The sequence below is a fragment of the Aspergillus pseudoviridinutans genome (assembly GCF_018340605.1).
Source record: "Aspergillus pseudoviridinutans IFM 55266 DNA, scaffold_4, whole genome shotgun sequence".
Classification (NCBI taxonomy): domain Eukaryota; kingdom Fungi; phylum Ascomycota; class Eurotiomycetes; order Eurotiales; family Aspergillaceae; genus Aspergillus; species Aspergillus pseudoviridinutans.
This window is the reverse complement of record NW_025091284.1, coordinates 491,336-513,526: the sequence shown is the minus strand read 5'-3', so window position 1 is coordinate 513,526 and position 22,191 is coordinate 491,336. Positions and strand designations below refer to the sequence as shown.

At 51.3% G+C, this 22,191-nt stretch overlaps 8 protein-coding genes across 8 annotated transcripts; 4 read left to right on the top strand and 4 right to left on the bottom strand.

Moving 5' to 3' along the window:
- Positions 1 to 410: 410 nt before the first annotated feature.
- Positions 411 to 2,650, bottom strand: Asppvi_005612 (uncharacterized protein; the record flags this gene model as incomplete). The annotated part of the gene is made up of 3 exons (XM_043301530.1): positions 411 to 1,283; positions 1,330 to 2,437; positions 2,496 to 2,650. The coding sequence occupies 3 exons, from the start codon at positions 2,648 to 2,650 to the stop codon at positions 411 to 413; spliced, it is 2,136 nt and encodes a 711-aa protein (XP_043157465.1).
- Positions 2,651 to 3,079: 429 nt separating this feature from the next.
- Asppvi_005611 (putative alcohol dehydrogenase) lies at positions 3,080 to 4,450 on the top strand (the record flags this gene model as incomplete). The annotated part of the gene is made up of 5 exons (XM_043301529.1): positions 3,080 to 3,291; positions 3,341 to 3,468; positions 3,518 to 3,677; positions 3,730 to 4,198; positions 4,247 to 4,450. The coding sequence occupies 5 exons, from the start codon at positions 3,080 to 3,082 to the stop codon at positions 4,448 to 4,450; spliced, it is 1,173 nt and encodes a 390-aa protein (XP_043157464.1).
- A 1,054-nt stretch (positions 4,451 to 5,504) lies between these two features.
- Asppvi_005610 (uncharacterized protein) lies at positions 5,505 to 6,019 on the bottom strand (the record flags this gene model as incomplete). Its single annotated transcript, XM_043301528.1, has 2 exons — positions 5,505 to 5,831; positions 5,912 to 6,019. The coding sequence occupies 2 exons, from the start codon at positions 6,017 to 6,019 to the stop codon at positions 5,505 to 5,507; spliced, it is 435 nt and encodes a 144-aa protein (XP_043157463.1).
- A 1,920-nt stretch (positions 6,020 to 7,939) lies between these two features.
- On the top strand, positions 7,940 to 9,829 carry Asppvi_005609 (arylsulfotransferase family protein; the record flags this gene model as incomplete). Its single annotated transcript, XM_043301527.1, has 2 exons — positions 7,940 to 8,452; positions 8,519 to 9,829. The coding sequence occupies 2 exons, from the start codon at positions 7,940 to 7,942 to the stop codon at positions 9,827 to 9,829; spliced, it is 1,824 nt and encodes a 607-aa protein (XP_043157462.1).
- A 266-nt stretch (positions 9,830 to 10,095) lies between these two features.
- Asppvi_005608 (uncharacterized protein) lies at positions 10,096 to 11,113 on the bottom strand (the record flags this gene model as incomplete). The annotated part of the gene is made up of 6 exons (XM_043301526.1): positions 10,096 to 10,283; positions 10,336 to 10,419; positions 10,476 to 10,547; positions 10,599 to 10,658; positions 10,710 to 10,765; positions 10,815 to 11,113. 6 exons carry the CDS (start codon positions 11,111 to 11,113, stop codon positions 10,096 to 10,098), a joined length of 759 nt encoding a protein of 252 aa, XP_043157461.1.
- A 946-nt stretch (positions 11,114 to 12,059) lies between these two features.
- Asppvi_005607 (putative salicylate hydroxylase) lies at positions 12,060 to 13,433 on the top strand (the record flags this gene model as incomplete). The annotated part of the gene is made up of 2 exons (XM_043301525.1): positions 12,060 to 12,905; positions 12,966 to 13,433. The coding sequence occupies 2 exons, from the start codon at positions 12,060 to 12,062 to the stop codon at positions 13,431 to 13,433; spliced, it is 1,314 nt and encodes a 437-aa protein (XP_043157460.1).
- Positions 13,434 to 13,792: 359 nt separating this feature from the next.
- On the top strand, positions 13,793 to 14,988 carry Asppvi_005606 (uncharacterized protein; the record flags this gene model as incomplete). Its single annotated transcript, XM_043301524.1, has 2 exons — positions 13,793 to 14,355; positions 14,418 to 14,988. 2 exons carry the CDS (start codon positions 13,793 to 13,795, stop codon positions 14,986 to 14,988), a joined length of 1,134 nt encoding a protein of 377 aa, XP_043157459.1.
- Positions 14,989 to 18,797: 3,809 nt separating this feature from the next.
- Positions 18,798 to 21,320, bottom strand: Asppvi_005605 (threonine/serine exporter family protein; the record flags this gene model as incomplete). Its single annotated transcript, XM_043301523.1, has 1 exon — positions 18,798 to 21,320. One exon carries the CDS (start codon positions 21,318 to 21,320, stop codon positions 18,798 to 18,800), a length of 2,523 nt encoding a protein of 840 aa, XP_043157458.1.
- Positions 21,321 to 22,191: the final 871 nt, after the last annotated feature.

The window sequence follows — 22,191 nt, the reverse complement described above, 5'->3', positions numbered from 1 at the left end:
GATAGTCAAGTTTCTCCATCATGGTAGCTGATTCGAGGTGTATATCGCTTAATGTTTATGAACCAAGGGGTCTATGTTGGATCTAGATTCAATAAATAGTGTTGCCGCCTGTAATATTGACCGATGTGCTGTGTCAACTATAGTGGGTACTTAAGTGAATGGATTCCGCTATGTGATGAGATTGGCAACAGCATTATCAAAGGCAAGGCGACTGTCTACTTCTTCATGGACTCCCAAGGTGCTTCAGGTGGTAATGACAGCGGGCTGACCCGGTTTGAAGGGGGCTCATGACTCAAGAGGATCCTCATGCATCTGGTCTTATCACCAGGAAGGTTTCAGAGATGGATTGGTGATCAAAGAACCGTCAAACAAGCCTCCAACTGTTCCATACTTGAATATCATAAAGGCCATTACAGATCCACAAACTCCCTCCTCAGCAACTCATCGTCCTCCAGTCTCTTTAAATAATCGCCTATCTTGCCCGTCATCACATTAATATCATAGCCAAAGAAGTTATACGCCGCATTTCCAGGCAAACTATGTCCAAATCGCCTTAGACATATTCCCGCATCCGCGTACCGCTCCCAGCCGTTCGGCGCATACGGCTCAATCACCACAGCAGGAATCCCCCGATGGCGCTGGAGAACTTCCCGCTTGTACTCCACCGACTGCTTCTCAAACAGCCGCTGGCAGGGGAAACTGACCACCCGCGCGACAATCCCCCGAGTCTCTTCGAGTCTCTTCGCCACATCCAGAGCAAATGACAGTTCTGCACCGACACCGATGAGCGTGACGGTTGCGCTTTCCGCCTCCTCCAGGATGTAGGCACCCTTTGCTACGCCCTCCCGCCGGGTCTGCTTCAGCTGGGGAAGTGCATGCCGCGAAGTCGAGATGATGGTTGATGTCGTTTTGGCTTCGATGGCGGTTATCCATGCGCCAGCGGTCTCTTCGCTGTCGCCGGGGCGGATGTACAGCAGGTTCGGCATGGCTCGGTACAGGCTGGCCAGTTCGATAGGCTGATGGGTTGGTCCGTCCTCGCCCATTCCGATCGAGTCGTGGGTGGCGGCGTGGATGACTTGGAGGTCTTGCAGAGCGCCCATGCGGACGGCGGGAGCAGCGTACAGGTAGAACATGAAGAAGGAGGAGGTGACGGGGATGAATGTATTGGGGGCGAATGCAGCGAGGCCGTTGGAGATGGCGCACATGGCGTGTTCGCGGACTCCGTAGTGGATGTATCTGCCAGAGTAGTTGCCGTTGATGCCGCAGGTGGTGCGGAGCTCGGGCTGGTCATGTCAGTGGGTGTCTGCAAGCGCGATCTGAAGAGCTCACATGTTGAAAGTCGACCTTGCCAGGCCAGGCCATGTTAACGGAGGGTGTGAGGTCTGCAGTCCCCACCATGAAGGAGGGGATTCCCTTGGCGATGGGGTTGAAGACCAGCCCTGATGATACTCTCGAGGGTGTCGGTTTCGCGGGAAAGCTGGAGGGAATCAGATCCTTCCAGTTGGCTGGCAGTTCACCGCGCACTCGATGCTGGAATATATCTCCTAGCTCTGGATATTTGGCGGCGTATCCTTTGACCAGCAGGTTCCATTCTCGCACATAGCGCTCGCCTCTGGCGGGAAGATCGTGGAAGAAGTTGTGCACAGTCTCTCCGATGACAAAGGACTCGTCTGGATTGAAGCCGTTGGCCTTTTTCATCTCCGCGACGTTGCTTGCGCCAAACGCCGCTCCATGCGCTGTAGCCGTACCAGCAACATGACTACCCAGCCCGATGACTGTGTGGATATTGATAAAGGTGGGCTTCTCATGGGATGCGCGAGCGCGCTCCAAAGCTCGCACAATACCTTCAACATCGTAACACCCGTCCTCGACGTCGATCACGTCCCAGCCGCAGGCGCGCATCTTGGAATTGACGTCTTCTGTGTTGGTCAGATCGACCGATCCGTCACAGGAAATCTGGTTATTGTCGTAGATGACAGTCAAATTGTTGAGCTTGAGATGTCCTGCAAAGGATATAGCCTCCAAGGCTACACCCTCTTGCAAACAAGCATCACCAACCATGCACCAGGTATGGTTCGACACCACCTCGTACCCGGGCCGGTTGTACGTGGCAGCCAGATTCTTGGTCGCCATCGCTAGACCAACAGCGTTAGCGACGCCTTGGCCCAATGGCCCGGTCGTTGCTTCGATTCCTTCGTGCTCGATCTCCGGGTGACCAGGACACAGCGCGTCAACCCGATCAGAGTGGTAGGATTTGAGCTGCTCGAAGGTCATGGCTTTATAGCCTGTCAGGTGGAGGAAACAATACTGGAAAAGACAGGCGTGCCCGTTCGACAGAACGAATCGGTCGCGGTTGAAGAAGTCTGGGGTGTGAGGCGCATATCGCATTACGTAGCGCCAGAGGGCTACTCCGATGGCTGCCATGCCAATGGCACCTCTGATATTTGTCAGTGGAATCGGTAGTATAGTCATGTCTGCATGCCGGCGAAGCTTACCCCGGATGACCACCTCCAAACTGCTGGCATAAATCTGCAATGAGAATGCGAAATGTGCGCAAGACCAGATCATGATCTTTGGATAGTTGTTGAACGAAAGACATGGCGGACTGGCGGCCGCTGTTGGCAGTGACTGGTGCAGATGCAATCGCCATGGTGTGTGTACCTGATGAGGAGAGCTGGCATACGGTGCAGAGCATTGCCTTTATAATTGCAGCATCATCGACTTTTATGTCATTATCAAGCAGGTCTCTCGATGAGGCAGGGTGAAGCTTATTACCCAAATAGGCAACTTGAGGCACACATTGCCGAAAGAGGAAACGGGCTATTTGTCAAGCAGACCAAAGTCGCCCCAAATACTGTCAAATGACATGTTCATGTCTAGCACCTTACTATATGGATAATGGACAGTCAAATCGACTCGAGGCGTATACTTCCCTCCCCATCGCGCTCTTGACCCATACCCCGCATGCCGATTTCCTCCAGTCCACAGCGTGCCTATAAATCATCGTTCTTATGAAGTGCGCCATGTTCTATCTAATTTCTTTTCATAGAAATAGTCACTTCTACTTTCTGGTTTCAATATGGCCCCCTCTCTTCTCACAGAATCAAATTCAGAGGACGTAGTCGCACCAACGAAATCCCCGTCTAACGACCCCCAGATCATCCAGACTCCGTTTCCCAACCCCTCACTGCAGGTCACAGCAGATCACCAACTCAAGTTTGTCGAAGCGCCAGTGTACGCTCCCGGACGTGGGGAAGTCCTTCTTCAAATAAAGGCTACTGGAATCTGCGGGTAAGCGGTCCGTCAGCTGTACAGTACATATTCTGATCTTTGCGATCAGGTCTGATATCCATTTCTGGAACGCGGGTCGAATCGGCCAGCTAGTGTTCGAGGGCGATTGCATTATCGGCCATGAAGCGGCCGGCGTAGTCTTGATATGTGGTGAAGGCGTCACCCAGCTTAAGCCCGGTGAGGACACAAGATTTCAATATTAGACTTACATACTGACGCTTCCAAGGCGACAAGGTAGCCGTCGAACCTGGCGTTCCCTGTGAAGAATGCTTCCTCTGCAACGACGGCCGTTATAACCTCTGCGAAGACGTACAGTTTGCGGGCGTCTACCCCTACGCGGGGACATTGCAACGATACAAAGTCCATCCTGCAAAGTGGCTACACAGGTATATTGCAGCCCTTCTTTCACTTTCCGAGCTAATCTTAACGTAATTTCAGACTCCCAGACGGATTCTCCTACGCCGAAGGAGCCCTCCTCGAACCCCTCTCTGTCGTCATGCGCGGCATCCAAGTCGCTCGCCTCAATCTTGGCCGGGGAGTTGTTGTCTGCGGCGCTGGGCCGATTGGCCTCATTGCGCTCGCTGCAGCGCGTGCATCAGGCGCCCATCCGATTGTCATTACCGACGTTGAGCCGATGCGGCTTGCGTTCGCGAAAGAGTTCGTGACGAATTGCATTACATATCAAGTTGACCTTGCGAAGGACGCGGAGGAGAATGCGAAAGCTATCAGGGCACTCTTCGGCGAGAGTGAGTACGTCGCACCAGAGACGGTGCTAGAGTGCACAGGGGTGGAAAGTAGTGTTTGCACGGCAGCGTATACGGCGCGCCGGGGCGGCATGGTTGTCGTCATTGGTGTTGGCAAGGCGATTATGAATAATTTGCCCTTTATGCATATGTCTCTCGCAGAGGTGGGTTTCACTTCGAGCCTTGGGCGAATCGTTGCTAACGATGGCTAGATTGATCTGCGGTTCATCAATCGATATCGGGACACTTGGCCATCGGCCGTTGCGTGTATCAGTGGTGGAATTTTGGATCTGAAGAATTTAGTAACGCATGTCTTTCCGTTGGAGAGGGCGGAAGATGCTCTGCATTTGTGTGCGGATCCTCGCAATGGGAGTATCAAGGTGATGGTTGTGGATGAAGTAGATGCAAGTCTGTGACCAAAGTAGAGTCGCGGGACTGCGAAGAGAGGATCCGACGTACCAAATATTTTATGGCGAGCAGAAAGAATGTCTATGTGTATCTATCTACGTTGGATAAATGCAGCGTGTCCAATTAGAAAATATAGGAGGTAATCAGCCACCTGCTTTTTTTGGTGTCGGCTTATCAATGCACGTTGAATCTGCTAGTGAATTTGGCCCTTGTCTTGGCCTCTTAATGCTCGAATTTCCCTCAGATTTATTTCTGATTCAAACTTTTGCTAGGTCTCGCTAACACTTCGTCAAATCTATGCGCGAACTTGTCCTTCTAGCTGGTGCTAAATGCGCGAAGCTGTCTTGACAGATTTATCTCCAAGCCTTACACATCGCTCCACCCTGCTCGTGTATTTGTTGAAAATGAATCTTTGAGTATCTTATTAAGAAGAATTAATCCTGAGTCTAAGGATATCCTCAGTGTCACTTTCAGAACTTGTTCGACCCTACTCACGTCTCCCAGGCCCAGTATCCATCATCATATTCAATTCAAATCACGTCAAGGAGATTTGATGAACTCCTCATCCGAGAACACGACTTTCTTCTTGCCCTCTGGCTGAATCCAACCAGTCTCCAGGGAAATTCTTCGGTCCTTGTCAACAAAATTCACCGGCCACTTTTGTGTTCAAGGATGATCTCCTGTTACACCAATCGAAATCAGCCGATCTTTCGGGCTTTTATTAACCATTCCTCTCTCCGGGGTTGGCTCGGCAACATAAAAAAAATCAATGGAAATGCAAGTTCACTGGCACGCCAGCACAGATTCATTTTCGATTGACACCGCCCCCTGCCAGCTTGCAATGACCACACGTGTCCGTGGTGGTGCAAGAAACGACACTCTAGCAGACAGTGAGGGCTGCGATTCCTGAGATGATAACTCTTCGTCCAAGTCCAGGTTTGCAAACGATCGAGGCTTTCCAACTTCTTCAATCTCCGTATTCTGCCCTCCTTATTCTTCTCCCAGACGGTTGCTTCCGTTCCTCCTCTTGACGAGTCGACAGAATAAGAGTGAGCTATGTGCTCAATAGGCGTCTAAATACCCCGTTTCTAGGATCTGATCCACTGACATCCTCTTCGTTGGGTCGGGTTGTAAGACGGCGTAGAGGAAGACAACATCATACTCGGGAATGCCTAATGCTACCAAGCGATCGGTCCAATGTTCGTCGCCAGAATTCAGGCCACCGTTTACTCCGAGATCATCAACAGCAGAAAAATCACAATCCTGAAAGTATTCAAGCGAACGAAGGTCAAAATCATGGCACTGACACGCTCGGACCGTCTCCGCCTTCTGTTCGAGTGTGCCTTCTTTGATCACCGAATCATATATACCAGGTGAATGTAAATCAATCTGCGCTTGGAGGAGTTGGAAGTAATTTTGGGGCCATTGGTTAGCACATCCATCATACTCAAAGCTGTTGAGCTCCTTACTGCAATTCCCCACGCCCAGATATCCATGGCACTTGTCCATGCCTTGCCCAAGTAGACTTCCGGATTCCTGTATGTGATGGAAGTCACTTCACTTCGGTCGGGCGCCATGACTAGAAGGACGTGTTAACAGTTATCAGTAGCAGTAAGCGTTGGATTTGTCCAGTTTTTACCAGAACCAAGATCTGCCAACTTCAAATTGATTCTCAAAGCAATCGCCACATCATCGCTAGCTGGATTTGCATCGAATCCATTTAGAAGAACGTTTTCCATCTTGAAGTCTGTCCATATGAGCTTGTTTCTGGACTGTTCGCTCCTTACTGGAAACGTACCACAGTAGACGAGACCCTTCCCATGGACTTCCCGTAAACCTAGAAGTGCCAATTTCATGATATGCTTGATTTTGCGGGTTGTAAGTGGTCGTCGTCTTCGCGCAGACCAGAGAGTCTTTCAAACGGCTCTAGAACCATCATTGTTGGCTCCATGTCAGAACGCGGGGGAATGACATCGACCATCTTGCGGATGAATTTTGCAGGCCGGAAGAGGCTTTGCATCTCCATCTCTTTTCGAAAAGATGGCCATCTTTCTCGGGGCTGTCATCAGACTGCGGATGTTTGATAACAAACTGAGCATTTTCATTGTCCTACTGATGCGCCGTCCAGACGTTAGGGATACTACGCTGTACCAAAGGAGCGATAAGAATATAGGTTTTCCCATCTCTCCGATAAGCTCCATTCCTTTTTGGAGTAACGAGGTATACGCCATGTAACCTGTTTGGTTGAATGTGGTGATTTGCAATCATCCGAAGAAAGTTCTTTTGAACAGGGTTGAAAAGGGTTAAATTGTCGGGCAATGCCGCGAAGAATCCAGGGATTCTTTCATTGGATGGAAGGGATATGCATTCCCCAGGTATGCTCAATACGACTTGACTTTCCTCGAAGCCTCTTGTCAAGGCGGCATGAAGCAAGCTATGATAACGATTTGAATGTCAATGCGGTTATCACAGCATTGCCGAGTGGATTGCGAAACGCGGCCTTGCGGTTATCTGCATAGCCACAACTAAATTAGGGGGAAGTTTGCCGAAAGGGGCACATATCTCATTGAATAGATGCTTCGTTTCTGAGCATCCCACAGCCGAGGAGATGCACCAAAGACCTTACGGCATCCAACCTACAGATGACTTCCCCGTTCCTTCATGACTGGTAAATATTCCATGATCAGTCTTCAACCTTAAATACACAATGACCAATGACGGTCGCCGACTTTCAATATCGAGTCGGCGCCTGAGGCATCGTCGCCCCAATCATGAATCGCGGTCGCAACATGACATGAATAGCTTCTCGGAACACCAGACTAGGCGTATTAAACTAGTTTTCAGCTAGCGCCATGGTGCCGGCTGCAAATCACTTTTCTTGAAGTCCTTACGTGGTGGAGCTTACGTTTGTTCAGATGATGACGACGCCGGCTTGTCTGCTGTGGTTGGTTAGCCGAACGCCCCTGGCCAGTCCCTTAAACTACTCACTCTCAAGTCCCTCTTCGTCCTTTTATTGAATGCTAATGTGTTTTATCTCAGTAATCTTCTTATGATCATCTCCGTCAGAAAGGGGTTAGACAAATTCAATGTCTCGTTCTCGGACTATTCATCCGATATGGACGATCAAACTGGCTCTCCTCCCGAGTGGAGCCGTGCAATTTGCCGATGCTCGAGTGCGGCTTAGAGGACTCGTGGCCGGCGTCATCAGCCAACGTTGATCACCCGAATCTGGAATCCGCAGTGACCAATTAGGGGTTCTAATTTGCTGTGTCTCTCGCAGACGCTATCAATAAGCTTGTCGTCCGAGAGAAAGATTTACAGACTCCTGACGATGTGAGGGGGATTGAGTATGATAAGAGTGCTCCGAGCGCCAACTATTGGCCCTATTCCCATGAGTTCGAGTCTCATATTAAACGTTACCATGTGAATCTCCATTCCGTTCTCTCCTCTGCAAGCTCTTCACAAACCTCCTCTCAACGTTGGTCCACCGTCTCCCAATGTCCTCTTGGACTTGGGCTCCTGCATGCTTTCGCCGCCACTTCTCAACACTACCTGATCCATCCCTCCAGTCGAAATCCCGGAGCAGGTCCTCCTGCCTGATTCCCACCGTTGCTGGTGTCTCCGTTTGTCTCCTCTACCTGTTCTACGTCTTCGCCGTTCCTCAGTTGCTTCGGTTCCGCTTTCGGCTCGATTTAAGCCCGTATGATCTTGGATTCTACGGCTTCGGTCCTTCGCGTAGCTACGTATCTTTGGAGTATGAGTCTCCTATGGTAGACATCACAGAATGGGGTTCCGGATGCGATTCGCGGTATACGTTTCTTGCTCCTCGCGGTGACTCAGTCGCCCACCCTGGGCCCGTCATTCTGGACGCTGATGGCGAATTGGTGTGGATGAAGTATAATTGGGATACAACGCAGGACTTCAAAGTACAGCGATACAATGGCGCAGATTACTTGACATACTGGGAAGGGACTGAAGTGGAAAGTCGTGGCTACGGGTCATGGTACATGGTCGGTGGCCTGCATTTAGTGTTCCGGATGATGAGAAAACAAGAAGGCTAAGCTCACCATTTGCAGCTCGATTCGACCTACACCCAGAAATACCAGATATCCCCCGTCGGCAACTTCGGGGGCGGCGATCTGCACGAATTCCACATCACCGAGCAGGGGACAGCTCTTGTCACTGTTTACGACCCTGTTCCCGCAGAGCTGACCTCCATAGGAGGACCGGAGCTAGGTTGGATCCTTGATTGTATTTTCCAAGAGATCGACATCGAGACAGGCGAATTGCTTTTCGAATGGCGCGCGTCTAAGCATTACCCCGTCAAGAGCACCTACGAACCACTGAACGCAGCGGGGAAGGATAGGAATCACGCGTTCGACTACTTTCACATAAACAGCGTCGATAAAGATGAGCAGGGGAACTATCTTGTCTCTGCGAGACATCTCCATGCCGTCAGCTACATCGACCACGTCACTGGGGACGTGCTATGGACTCTAGGCGGCAAGTTGAACGAATTTACGGACTTGTCTAACGGACAAGCCACAAATTTCGCCTGGCAGCACGATGCCCGGTGGCACGCCAACAACACAATTACACTATTTGACAACGCTGCGCATTCAAGCAGCGATCCGGACAGTGAAAGTCGGGGCCTGGCCATCCAACTCGATATCTCCGGCCGCACAGCCGAGCTGCTCGCCGAATACTACCATCCTCAACAGATGAGGGCCGTATCGCAAGGGAATGTCCAACTTTTGGATGAAAGTGGCCGGGTCCTGGTTGGCTGGGGCCACAGCGCAGCTTTTACGGAGTACACTGCTGACGGGGACTTGCTCTGCGACGTCCACTTTGGCGCTTCTGCGTTCTTCTCCTTCGGTCGGGTCGTGTCTTATCGTGCGTCCAAGGGTACCTGGGTGGGCAGACCACACACAATCCCCGACGCGGCGGTCATGGGCGACCATGTGTACGTGAGCTGGAACGGTGCAACGGAGGTGGTAGCCTGGCGACTGGAAGTCTGGGACACGCGCGCTATTGAGGATAGCACGTTTGACGTGATCGCTCAGTTCGCAAAGACCGGGTTCGAGACGGAGATTGAAATTCCCGAGGAACTGGGCAGTCCGCTTTTCCGCCTGGCGGCTTTGGATGCCGACGGCAAGGTGTTGGGGTACACCGAAGTCCTTCAGACGGATCAAGGCGCCGATGTGGATGAACTTCTTGACCTGCACAACTGGATTGTGGCTGCTGCTTTTATTGTCGGTGTCGGGGGTCTGTTACTCGGTCTTTACCTGTGTTGCGGCTGTTTTCGGATCTTTTCTCGACGCCGTCGTCGGCCGAATGAGTACCAGCTGGTGGCCTTTGGTGATAACGATGAGAATGGTTCCGTTTAGACATACTGGTTGTGCGCAATGTTTTCCTTGGTCTACTCGCAAGATCTGGCTTATATAGACTTGGTGATTCTCTGGTAGATATCACCCACCGCGTGGTATTCCCATGCTTTCTCTTATTTATACACATATTAGAAGTTCGATATATACAGGAACTTGTATCACGATAATCACGCCCCAGCCGCTGTAGCGCCACTGATAGTGATGAAAGCTGTTCGCTTAGACTGTCCTCGGCGTTACCCCAACCCTTCCTGCATAGCAATGCACTATCAATGTTCCTGGACACTAGCATCCGACGAAGAATCAAAGTCAATCGCCTGGGTGGCAATATAGTCCGTGTACCAAGTCTTGCCATTATCAGTCGTGGCGAAGCCAGCGTCAGTGGCCGAATACAGCGCCATGGTCTTGCCGAACGATTCATCAGCGGCGCTGAGGGTGACCGTCAGGTTGGTGATGTCTGTCATATTAGCTTTCTTCCGTACCGCTGTAAATACCAGGAAGGCACTTACTATAACCCTGCACAACGCCGCAGTTGCCTGAGCCAGTGTAGCACTCGTTCTGCGAGTAGAGGTATTTAAGGCCGCTGTCGAGGGCTGTGGTGCTTTCAGTTAGCGTCCATCAGCTGAAAGACGGATGATTTGATGCTTACCGTCTGATTGCTGCGAGATCACCTGGCCGTTCATGGTGACGGTCTGGTAGACCTTGTTGTTCTCGACGGAGACTGCGCCGGTTAGTGTTCGTCTAGCTAGCTGAGTTGCAGGGAAGCACTTACTCTCAAAGTCGAGGTTGGTGTTTGGTGGCACAGGTACATACGTCTGTCCGATCTGACTTTCTGTATACACTCAGCACCCAAGCCAGTTGATACTCATCGGAAAGAACTTACCAGGAGTATAAGTGCTAGCAGCCACGCACCACTCGGTGTTATTCGCAGAACAGCCCCTATACCTACTGTCAGCTTCATGTCCAGTATATGAAGTTAGAAACATACTGAGACTCTTGGTCTGGAGACCAGTTTAGCAGCGGCTGGTACAAGTTCGCGTTTTGGTCGCCGTTCGTGGAAGAGGCTCCCACCCAGACGGAGACCCAGACCTGGTCGGAGGGTTGAGACACCTTCACGCCGGATGGGACGTCCGGTGGGACGAGCGAGTAGGTTGCTTTCGTGATGGAAGCGCCAGTTGGAGGACCGAGGTAGAAAAGACTGTTGCCAAAGACCCAGGAGTCGGCGGGCATGGAGGCCGTAGCCCCCAGGGCTAGGGTTAAGGGAATGGAAATGTATGCGTAGTGCATTCTGTATATTATTGCGCGAATGTCAAGCAAGAAATGAATGTAATGGTACTGAAGAAAGAACGAACGTAGATGGCCAGATCTACTGTAATTACAAGAATGATGATCGGAAAGAGTGCGAGAAGACGGTATATATAAGCTTATCACCCTCGAGACGGCAATGCAGAAATAGAATCTGCACTAAGCTTCATATTGAGTCAATCCAGACGGCCATTCTGCTGGCGACTGTCGTATTCGTAATTTTGTCCTGGAAGTGTCTGTTGTTTAATGTGCTTTTTGTGCTTAGTGCGAGACACTGAGACAAACTCATCACTTTGAAACTAACTCCGCCAGTTTTGACTCCATTACTGTCAAGATGAAACAAGCTTAGGCTGTCGGAATTCAGCTGCTTGGAGAGAGGAGCTTAGGTAAATTAAACTCGTCTCTGAGGAGTTCAATTTATAATATTATGTTAATGCCCCTCTCCTGGGTTTTTGAGATGGCATCGGATCATCGTAGCAAAATCCATCCCAACCCCTTTTTCCTGATCCGCGTGCTTAGCAGTCTGGAACAACTCAATGCAGTTTGAAGACCATACTGCTCACATGGGGAGTCAGATTTTTGTCAGGTTCACGCAGTTATATTGATTGTCAGCATGAAAAAACACCAAAGTAGAATTTAACCATCAGAGCTACCGTCAACCCCGCTTTTAGCGGGATTGACATGCGGCCAGCATGCGGCTTAGCATTGACACTCGGCCATTTCACGACGATAGCGATCATCCTGACTGATTGGAGTGAATAGCCAATGAATGTTGGCGCTTTCTGATCACATAAGCGATTGATGACTGCAATTTGCAAAAAGTCCAACAGCCCATGTCCCCCTGAGTCTCTCGTCATTTAGACAGCTCTGGGCGGTAACTCGATACGAGGAAGAATCTGCAGAGTATTGTACGACAGCATTCCACAACATGGCCTCAACTGAAAAGCAGTTTACCGTCGCAATTGTAGGCGGCGGAATCGGAGGCCTCACGCTGGCTGCAGGACTCTTGCGCCGCAATGTGCCTGTTCAAATCTATGAGGCCGCGGCGGAGTTCAAAGAGATCGGGCTGGGTTTGACGATAGGGCCAGCGGCTCACCGTGCGATGCGGTTGATCGATCCCCAGATCCGCCAGATATACGATTCACTCATCACGACCCATGCCGACAGTCCTGGGTATGAGCGTTTCAAACAGACCTGGTTTGAAGTTGTCTGGGCGTCAGGTCCGAAATCTGGTCAGATTCTTATGGACTTGAAGGCCTTGCCGTCAGGGCAAACCACTGTACGGAGAGCGGATTTCTTGGATGCCTTGGTTGGGCTGGTTCCACCTGAGATTGCGCACTTTGGAAAGAGGTTGATCAAGCTAGTTGAATCGCCGATCGGGGTGGATCTGTACTTTGAAGATGGTACCTCTGCAACCGCGGATGTGGTGGTCGGTTGTGATGGGATACATTCAAGAGTCAAGGAGTTCATGCTACCGGACGAGTATGAGCAGACTATGCCACGGTACAGCGGAATGTACGGATATCGCGCAGTCCTGGACATGGAGACCATGGTCGAAGCGGTCGGTGACCACCGTGCTCGAGTAGCGACCATGTATGTTGGGGACGGTGCATATGGGATTTCGTATCCCATCATGCACGCGAAGAAGGTTAATGTAGGTCTCTATATCCTGCATGATGAGTGGGACGACAAAGCTTGGGTTCGTCCGGCTAGCAAGGAGGATATGCGGAGGGACATGAAGCATATGGGAGAATATGTTAATCGGCTGGTCGAGGTATGAGGGACAAAATCATCCAACTTTTCAGTGCCTCCTGCTGATAGTGTAACGTGACAGTATATGCCGGATCCCTCGCAGTGGGCTATATTTGATCATCCGCATTTGTCCACCTTCGCGAGATCGCGTACAGCGATTCTCGGGGACGCGGCTCATGCTTCCACCCCACATCAAGGAGCAGGAGCAGGACAAGCAATTGAGGATGCACACGTACTGGCAGAGCTCCTTGGGGATCCCAGAGTAATCGAAGCAAGTGATGTCATCGCAGCATTTCAGGCATACGATGCAGTACGACGGCCGCGCAGTCAGAGGGTGGTAACCAGCAGCAAAGAGAATGCATTCCTGTTGTGCTTACGCCTGGATGGAGTAAAAGATGACGAGGAAAAGTTGAGATCAACCTTTCAAGAACGGTTACGGTGGCTTTGGGATATTGATACCCAGGACCAAGCGGAGAGAGCAAGGCGGATCATGCTGGAGCGGATGGAGCAGATGCAGAACAGGCCGAATTGTGTACCAATGAGCGAGTAAGGTAGAATCTCTACAATGCACTTGTTTGAAGATGATTCTCTCCAACAAATCCAGTTCCTTCTGCAGCTGACATTTTATGATCATTGTTAATGTGATGATTTACAAGAATTGACCAATGAGCAGCTGCCTGAGGATGTCGGCGCCAAAACATGCGCCAGGCATCCAGGCACCCACGCTCGGCTACCCGCGGCGATTCTCCAGATTCCCCGCATGATGAAATGAGAATCCCCAGCTGAGAGACTGGCGTATAAATCGCCCAGGGGAATGTTCCAAGCAAGTCTTTAATTTTGACCTCTCGCGGTCATTTGTCCTGTATTTCCACCCTCCCTCCTATCTTCCCCCTTACTATCCATCCAGCCATGGCTTCTCTCCGACCCTCTGTCAAGAGGTTATTACGACAACCGCCCTGCCGGTTGTACTCGGGCGCTCCATCATCCTCATCACGGCTCAATCTACCCATCGACTACAAATCCACGCCTCTCCTGCACCATACCTCGTCCTCACTATCGAGCGCTCTAGAGCTTCCCGGCTCGACGACCACCAAATCACTCAATCTATACCAAGCTATCAATTCCGCGTTGCGAACCGCCCTAGCTACGGATAACAGGGTGATGCTTTTTGGCGAGGATGTAGCATTCGGCGGAGTGTTTCGGTGCTCGATGGACTTGCAAACAGAGTTTGGATCTGAGCGTGTATTCAATACCCCGTTGACGGAGCAGGGTATTGTAGGGTTCGCTATTGGAGCTGCAGCGGAAGGCATGAAGCCTGTTGCCGAGATCCAGTTCGCAGATTACGTTTTTCCTGCCTTTGACCAGATAGTGAACGAAGCTGCAAAATTCAGGTACCGAGAGGGAGGTACAGGTGTGAACGTTGGGGGAATGGTGGTTAGAATGCCGTGTGGTGCAGTCGGACACGGCGCCCTGTGAGTTGAACCGCCATTGCGTTGCTGGAATGCAGCGATCGCTAATCGGACTCTGAGTACAGATACCATACACAATCTCCCGAATCCCTTTTCGCCCATGTCCCCGGTGTCCAAGTGGTCATGCCTCGGTCTCCCTCACAAGCAAAGGGCCTCCTCCTGAGCGCCATCTTCCAGAGCAACAACCCAGTCATCTTTATGGAGCCCAAGATTCTGTACCGCGCAGCAGTCGAGCACGTCCCAAATGAATTCTACACAATACCCCTTAACAAAGCGGAAGTGGTCAAACCAGGGAATGACGTGACAGTCATCTCGTACGGTCAACCAATGTACCTCTGCTCTGCAGCCATCAGTGCTATCGAAAAGGACATGGGCGCCAGCGTTGAACTCATCGATCTCCGAACAATATACCCTTGGGACCGACAAACTGTCCTCGACAGCGTGAAGAAAACCGGACGTGCTATCGTGGTGCATGAGAGCATGATCAACTACGGCGTCGGTGCTGAAGTCGCTGCTACCATCCAAGATGGCGCATTCTTGCGTCTGGAAGCTCCAGTGAAGCGAGTAGCTGGGTGGAGTACCCACACTGGCCTTACATTTGAGAAACTCATCTTACCTGATGTCGCGAGTAAGTGATCACCAACCCCCCTGCTTATTTGTTCATAATGAGCAACTCAGTGCTGACGCATATCAGGAATTTATGATGCTATCAAGCAGACACTGGAGTACTGAGCGTTTGTATGGTTCCAATAGATAAATAGAGCATATATGTGCAATGAGAATGCTTTACACTTCAACAGCAGAATAAGCCTTAAGGTTCTACAGGAGTGTTCAGAAAGAAACAGGAATCGAAAGAGCATAAGAGTAGTTCCAACACCCCCCTGTACCGGTCGGTGTACAAATATATATCCCGTTTGAAACCTGCCATGACATCTTGATTCGAGAGATGTTCAGCAGTCGGAAAACCTGCAGTGGGGGAAAGTAGATTTCTTAAAACAATTGACTGGTAGGATGAAAAATTTCCGGGCAAATATTTTTGAACGGCTTCGTCTCTTCTACAACTCTGTATTGTCGATCGTGTTTTCTCTCCCGACCCCCCTTCTTGCCCCTTGTATCACGTGACATTACCAAATATTCCAATTCAGGAAGTCATCTCTGACCAATCATCGGTGAGATTTTCAAGCTAGCAAAATCACTGCCACAAAATCCCGGATATCTCGACCTCCATGCCACACCATCGACTATCCATTTACGGTAATCATCAAGATGACCGCCGAACCGGGGCAATCGTCCCCATATAGGTCGCCTCATGAACAAACAAATAGTCTTTCTGCCAGAAATTCTTCCACTCCTGCCGCGACTCCTGTTTCGACACCTTCCACGACGGGCCGGCCAAAGCAAAAAGGGAATGTATGGATGCCAACTTTGACACCCACAGCATTGGCGACGAGATATCCTCAAAGAGGCTTGGATCCCAAACAGTTACAACCTTCAGCTCCTCCCCAGAACGGAAGCCGTCCCTCCACATCGTCAGCTACTCCTTCTCAGAGACCTTTGCATCCTTCTTTGACCGCCCATCATTCTCCGAGACCCCCTTCTACACAATCTTTAAACCAAAGCCCTGTACCTCCGCCGATACCTTATGCCACTCGCCCTAAAATACACAATGCACAAGGGCAACCAGTCCCAAGATCTCCGTATCCAGCGCAATCTGCTCCGCAACTTCAAGGGCTTCAGCCTGAGCCTGTCCCAATCCCTCATGATGCCGCCGGATTGCCGAATACAACTTTTCCGCAGGCGACATATTCGCAATCGAAACCCCCACAGGGACAGACACCCTCCACCGCTCCCCCGCGTCCTTCGGGGACTGGCGCCGTTTTCGAGGTGGGAATGATATATCCGTCAATGGAGGAAGCCCGCGAAGCTCTGCTTTGCCATACAATTGCCAAGCACGAATCCTACCGGGTGTACAAATCGGACGCAAGGCGGTATATGACCCGTTGTCGCAACCGCGACTGCAACTACATGGTTCGAATCAGCTGGAGAAAGAAGCGATGCGAGGCATTCGTATCGATGTACAGACCGCATACATGCAGCCCAGACACGCATGGTAATTGGCGTCCAGCAGCATCAATCAATTATCTCGTACCGACTTACCAGTCTCTCGTCCAAGGAAGCTCGCAACCGACCGCTGCCCAGATCCTGGAGATTGAGCGGCGCAGAGGCAATCCGATCCAATACCACCAGGGATATCGGACTCTGAAAGCGATTGAGCGCAATCTGTACGGAGACGCAGCTGAATCCTTCGAAAAGCTACCCGCGTTCTTGTCAAGGCTTGCCAAGGTCGATCAGGCCGGATACTGGAAGTTGGAGACCAAGAACGACATTTTTCATCGCTGTTTTGTTGCGCCGGCCGCGACGTTGAACGCTTATACTCACTGCCGTCGATTTTTGACCATTGACCGCGCGCCGTGGAAGACGAAGTGGGACTTTTCGCTTCTTGTTGCTGCGACATTAGATGCGAATGATCAAGTTCTGCCACTGGCGTGGGCGGTTGTTCCCGATGAGAAGATGGAATCTTGGGCTTTCTTCCTGCTTCATATGCGCCTAGCTTTTCCGAAAATTGATAGTCCGCGTACTGCGCTGTTGCTTAACCCTAGGCTGGAGATTGACGATGCCGTCACCCAAGAACTACCTGCTGTTGCCATGATGTATTGCTGCGAATATCTCTCTCAAACTCTAATGGAAAAGTTTCGACCCGAGGAGGAAGTCCGCAAGCAATTCTGGAAAGCTGCGCGAGCGGAATCGGAACCTGTGTTCACGCAGGCAATGGCTCAAATCAAACACCCGCGCGCGAAGCAGTGGATCGAGTCGATCCCACGACAAAGATGGGCCAAGCACGCCTTGCCCGTTCCTCGGTATGACCAACTGTCCATGACCACAATGGAGTCTATGCACTTCTTATGGCTGAACACCCGCAACTTGCCCGTCCTACGTGCCTTGTATTCAATCTGGCTCAACATCACCGACCGACTCCATCACTGCCGGGAGATGGAGTTCGAGCAATCAAACACCTTGACCGAATTTGCTCAGGAATGGATTGTGCGGCAAAAGCAGCTCAGTCGGACCTATACAGCAGTGGCAAATTCGCAGGAGCAGTTCACGGTGTTCAACAAAGCCGTAGGCTACATCGTAGATCTGAATGCTCGGACATGCAGCTGCCTCGACTGGCAGGATCTCCAATTACCATGCCGTCACGCCCTCGCTGCCATTGCTACCACTTCTCGCCCCATCGACGACTTCGTCCCCCCGGCGTATCACATCAGCACATACAAACAGATCTACACCGGCGTTACAATGCCGCTCGAACTGCGAGACCTCGACAACTTTGACCAGTGCAGTGCTCCAGCCGCGAAACGTAGAGGAAGACCATCAATGCACCCATCCAAACAACCCCCGAAAGATGACGGTATTCACGCCCACTGTTCCGTCTGCAGGCAGCCCGGACATTCCGGCCAAAGCGACATCTGTCCGACCAAACTCAAGGAGCGGAACATTGTCATCGAAACTCTACCCGATGGCATCCGTGCATTCGAACACAAACCAGGCCCACCGCCTCCGAAATCCCAGTACCCGGCAGTTGCTGTCGTGGTGCCAGCCAGGCCCACCATCGCACACCCTACCACATCAACCCCAGACGCGCGGAACGCGCCTAAACCCCGCAGGCACCGGGGCAGCAGGCAAAGAAGCAGCAGTAGTAGCAGCAGCAGTGACAACAACGAGACTCCCAGTGAAGGCAACGATGTGGGTAGTGACCAGGGGTTACTGGACCCAGGTTCCACGCAAACCCCTCCCTTGCCCGATGGGGCTCGGTTACCCCGGGAGCAGGACTCACCAGGGGTGAACAAACCAGCAACCTCAAGGCCTTCATTGAACTTTGCACCTGTGCCTTCCGAGATTGAATCCCGGCTGGAATGGGCCTTAGATGCGAAGAAGAGACTCGATGCCGAGAAGGAGTATCTGTCGTATGAGGAGTTGAGTCATCTGCAGGGACAGATTCTCGATGGTCTTCTTTTAGCAGAAGTCTAGCGTCAGGGACGTGTTGTAATACTATGATACTTAATACACTCCTCGGCATAGATTTGAGATGATCAGAGTTCGTACAAAGCTCTCGCGGATAGTCATTTCTTGAAACTCGTCACTTCTACGTACTTGAGAGCCGTCGATTCGAAGGAAATCCCGCTATTCTTTCAAGAGCCTAGCATATCCTGAAACTAGTAAAAAATATAACACCTCATAATTAATGTATTCATCAAAAGGAATCATGGATCTATATGATGTCTCGCCAAGTACTCGCTCAAATGAAGGATATCTCAAACCGTAAATACAACCCCCATTAATCCCAAAATCGCTAAAAACATATCAAATCACGTAGCAAGAAATGACTAGAAACTGAAAAGCCCACTCCGGCGCTTTCCAAATGGGTATACAACCAGCGCCGCAATGAACAATCCCACAGTGATACCGATCGCCACCTGGATCATACCAAAACCTAAGCTAGCGATAGATGTATCCTGGCTGCTCGTGTCGGTGCCATTGCCGCTTTTATGCAGATTCTGCCGGACTTCATTCGCATAGTTGATGCCGGCGATCAAGGAGCCCGAGGATGCCAGACCCGACGGCACGAGGACGAAGATACCCGGTAGAATGGCGGTGGCCGCGTGGCCGTGCCATAAGCGGCTATATAGATTGCCCAGGATGCCGAGGGTGAATGCCCCAACGGTATTGGCGACTTCGGAGCGGGAGCCGAGCTTGGTGGTGCTGAAGTAGTTGGTAATGTAGCCACAGGTTGCGATGAAGATCATGACGGGGACTTGTTTCCATTTGGCTTGGTTGATGACCGCGAGGCAGATGACGAAGATGGGGATGAAGACAAAGTGTTGTATGTACTTGCTGCCGTAGATGGAGAGGTCGCGGCAGGAGGTTTCGGAGGTAGCGTTGCCGTCGATGAGGCCGTAGACGGTGGTGCCGACTGTGATGCCGTAGCCGAGGAAGAGGGAGTAGATTATAGCGAAGACCATGCGGATGGAACCAGCAATCATCTGGTGGGATTGGAGTTCAAGACTGCTGCACAGGACCATGAAACCGGGTAGGATCAGGGCGATGGAGGATTGTGCCAGAGCGGAGAAGCAGAAGAGGGACTGTTTTTGGCCGTCCACAGTTATACGGATCGAGCCGAACGCCCGCGCCAGGAACGAGGTCAACACTGCTGCTGTCACTTCGAACACATTGGAATAGAGGGTGGATCGGGGAGATACGACGTGTTGCATCAGACCGACGAGCGACGCCAGAATGAAGATGATAGGCATGTCAATGGGCCGGGCGTCGAAGGCGAAGGGGCCGACCGCGGCGCCAGCCAGACCGTAGACTGGAACCAAGATCCATTTATTGAAACGCGGTTTGCGCTTCATGATTTCGTCAAGTTCCTGGATGGCTTCTTCGACTCCGATCAGATCGTGAACGACATTTTTGTAAACGTTGTGCGTTTCAGCCAATCGTCCCAAATCGACCCCTTGGACCGAACGAACCAGCTTTACTTCGGCCGTTCGAGTAACAGGGTCATCAAAGGACATGATCATACAACCAGGCAGATACAGAAACTGTCCCTCGACCTCCAGGACCCGCGCCGTCATGGTCATGTATTCCTCCAATCGGTGCGTTGGCGCACCATACCGCATCAAGGCACGGCACAACTGCATGATATATCGATGCCGTGCAAGGATCTCTGCAATATGCACGGTCACCTTGATTTCGTCCTCCAACCGATGCTTGCGATAAGGCTTCTTCTTCCCCCGCTTCTGCTGCTGTGTCATTGACAGAACGTCGGCGGACGACGGTAAGGTGGCCCGACTTAAGTTCATCGACGCTTCCACCAGGGAAGCAGTTGATCGATGGTGCGGTTTCTTATACCATTTCAGTTTCTCCTTCTTAGGCGTGACTGCACCCGACTTGGGAGTTGCCGATCCTGACTTGGGCGTTGTAGCTCCCGAGGACAGGGGAGAGCCATCGTCAGAATCATCCGTGGCCGACAGACCATCCTTTTCATTCTGCGCAGCCTGCAGCTTAAGCAGTTGAGACAAGATGCCGCCGCCTCCACTAAAGGAGAGAGGACGGTACGAATCGTACCACGAACTAGGACGCTCGGGAGTGCTCTGGCCAGAACGTTGGTAGGCGGGTTTAGGTTTGCGATGGCGCAGATTATTGCGTTGAGTTATTCGTCGGACGAGACGGTGCGCCTCCGCACTGGGGTTGGGTCGGTTCTCGTCGTCCATATCGTCGCCCATGCGGTACTCGCTATCGAACCTGCGTATCGGCGTCCCCTCTTCCAGGTCCTCAGGCAAAAGGGAGACTCCCAGTGCCTCACCGTCATCCAGCGGTCTACCCAGGCGTTCTCCCAAACGGACCGTCTTTTGCCTAATCAACTGACCTGCCTCCTTCCATCTTTGTTTGACAGACTTCGTTCGCTCCCTGGCTGTGGAGTCTTCGGAGATGCGTTCGGGTGTAGAAGGCGGGTATTGGGCGCTGGAGTAACCCGACCCATCATATCTCGATGTTATATCCTTCTCATAATCGAATTTCTCTGCTTTTAGCATATCGGTAACATCCGTGGATCGTGGTAGGGAATTGAGCAGCGTCCGCGAGGAGCCGTCGGAGGTATTCGAGTAGACTCTCTCCGTAGTCTCGGTATTGTCGGCATCGCGATGTTGGCTGATAGATCGAAACCTCACTCGATGCGGTCGTGAGAGTTCGCCAGGTAATCCCAGGCGGTGTCTCTCCAGCGACTCGGCGTTGGCCGGTTGTGAGTGACTGCGGACATGACCGTTGCGGCCCTCAACGGTGTTTCGCCCTAAAGACTCTGGACTCGTGAGCAACTCGTAGCTTCCGTTATCATGGTGAGTCTCCGACATTGGGAGGCAAATGCACTCCAGATGTCAATTATCGTCGCAATAAACTTGATAGAAATGCCAGGAAGAGAGTGTACGGGGCAGAAGGCGATGAACGAATGTCTGGATGAACGGTGGAGGATCGGATAGAGATTAAAACGACTACTCCGTAGTCACCGTGCAAATACATACAATGGATGGCGTAATGATATGACAAATTGAGAAATGCAGTGGTGTTAATGGGTTAACGAAAGGCAGCGAGAAGCAGAGAGGATGGACGAGTGTGGAGAGGAACCAGAGATAAGACTGAGCGGGAGGGCGTGGGAGAGGCGAACCAAAAATAAGTCGAGTCTAGAACAGATTTTCTTCGTCCCAAAGACGGAAGGTTTCGCAAGAGCTGAAAGAAGCCATTGACTTTTTAAAGAAACAAGTCAAAGTCTCGGCGCAGACTTTCATTGTTGTGAGGTTGAAGAGATGACAAGAAGACGATGATCTCATGGAGGGGCATGATTGACCTGTCAGTGTTTCGGAGGGTCTTGGAGAGATGATCCTTATCAATAGCACCCTTACTATAGTTTCTCGTCTTGATAATCTACAACGGTTTTCATGCAGCACAAGATCGCTATATTTTATTAGCCTGGTGATTGTTGATGTGTGGTGTCGATAATCTACTGGTCTAGAACCCAACCAGTCTAGTACTACTGATCCTCCATTTCCAAAGAGGTGACTCAATCAGTAGTGTCAAAGGACTCGACGCTCAAAGACCCATAACTCAATGACACTGCAATCCACGCAACCGGTGGAGAACCATTGGCACAATCATGATACATAAAGATGAATAAGATGCTTGGCTGTGGGCCGGAATGGAAAGTGGCAAAGATGACCGAATCACAAC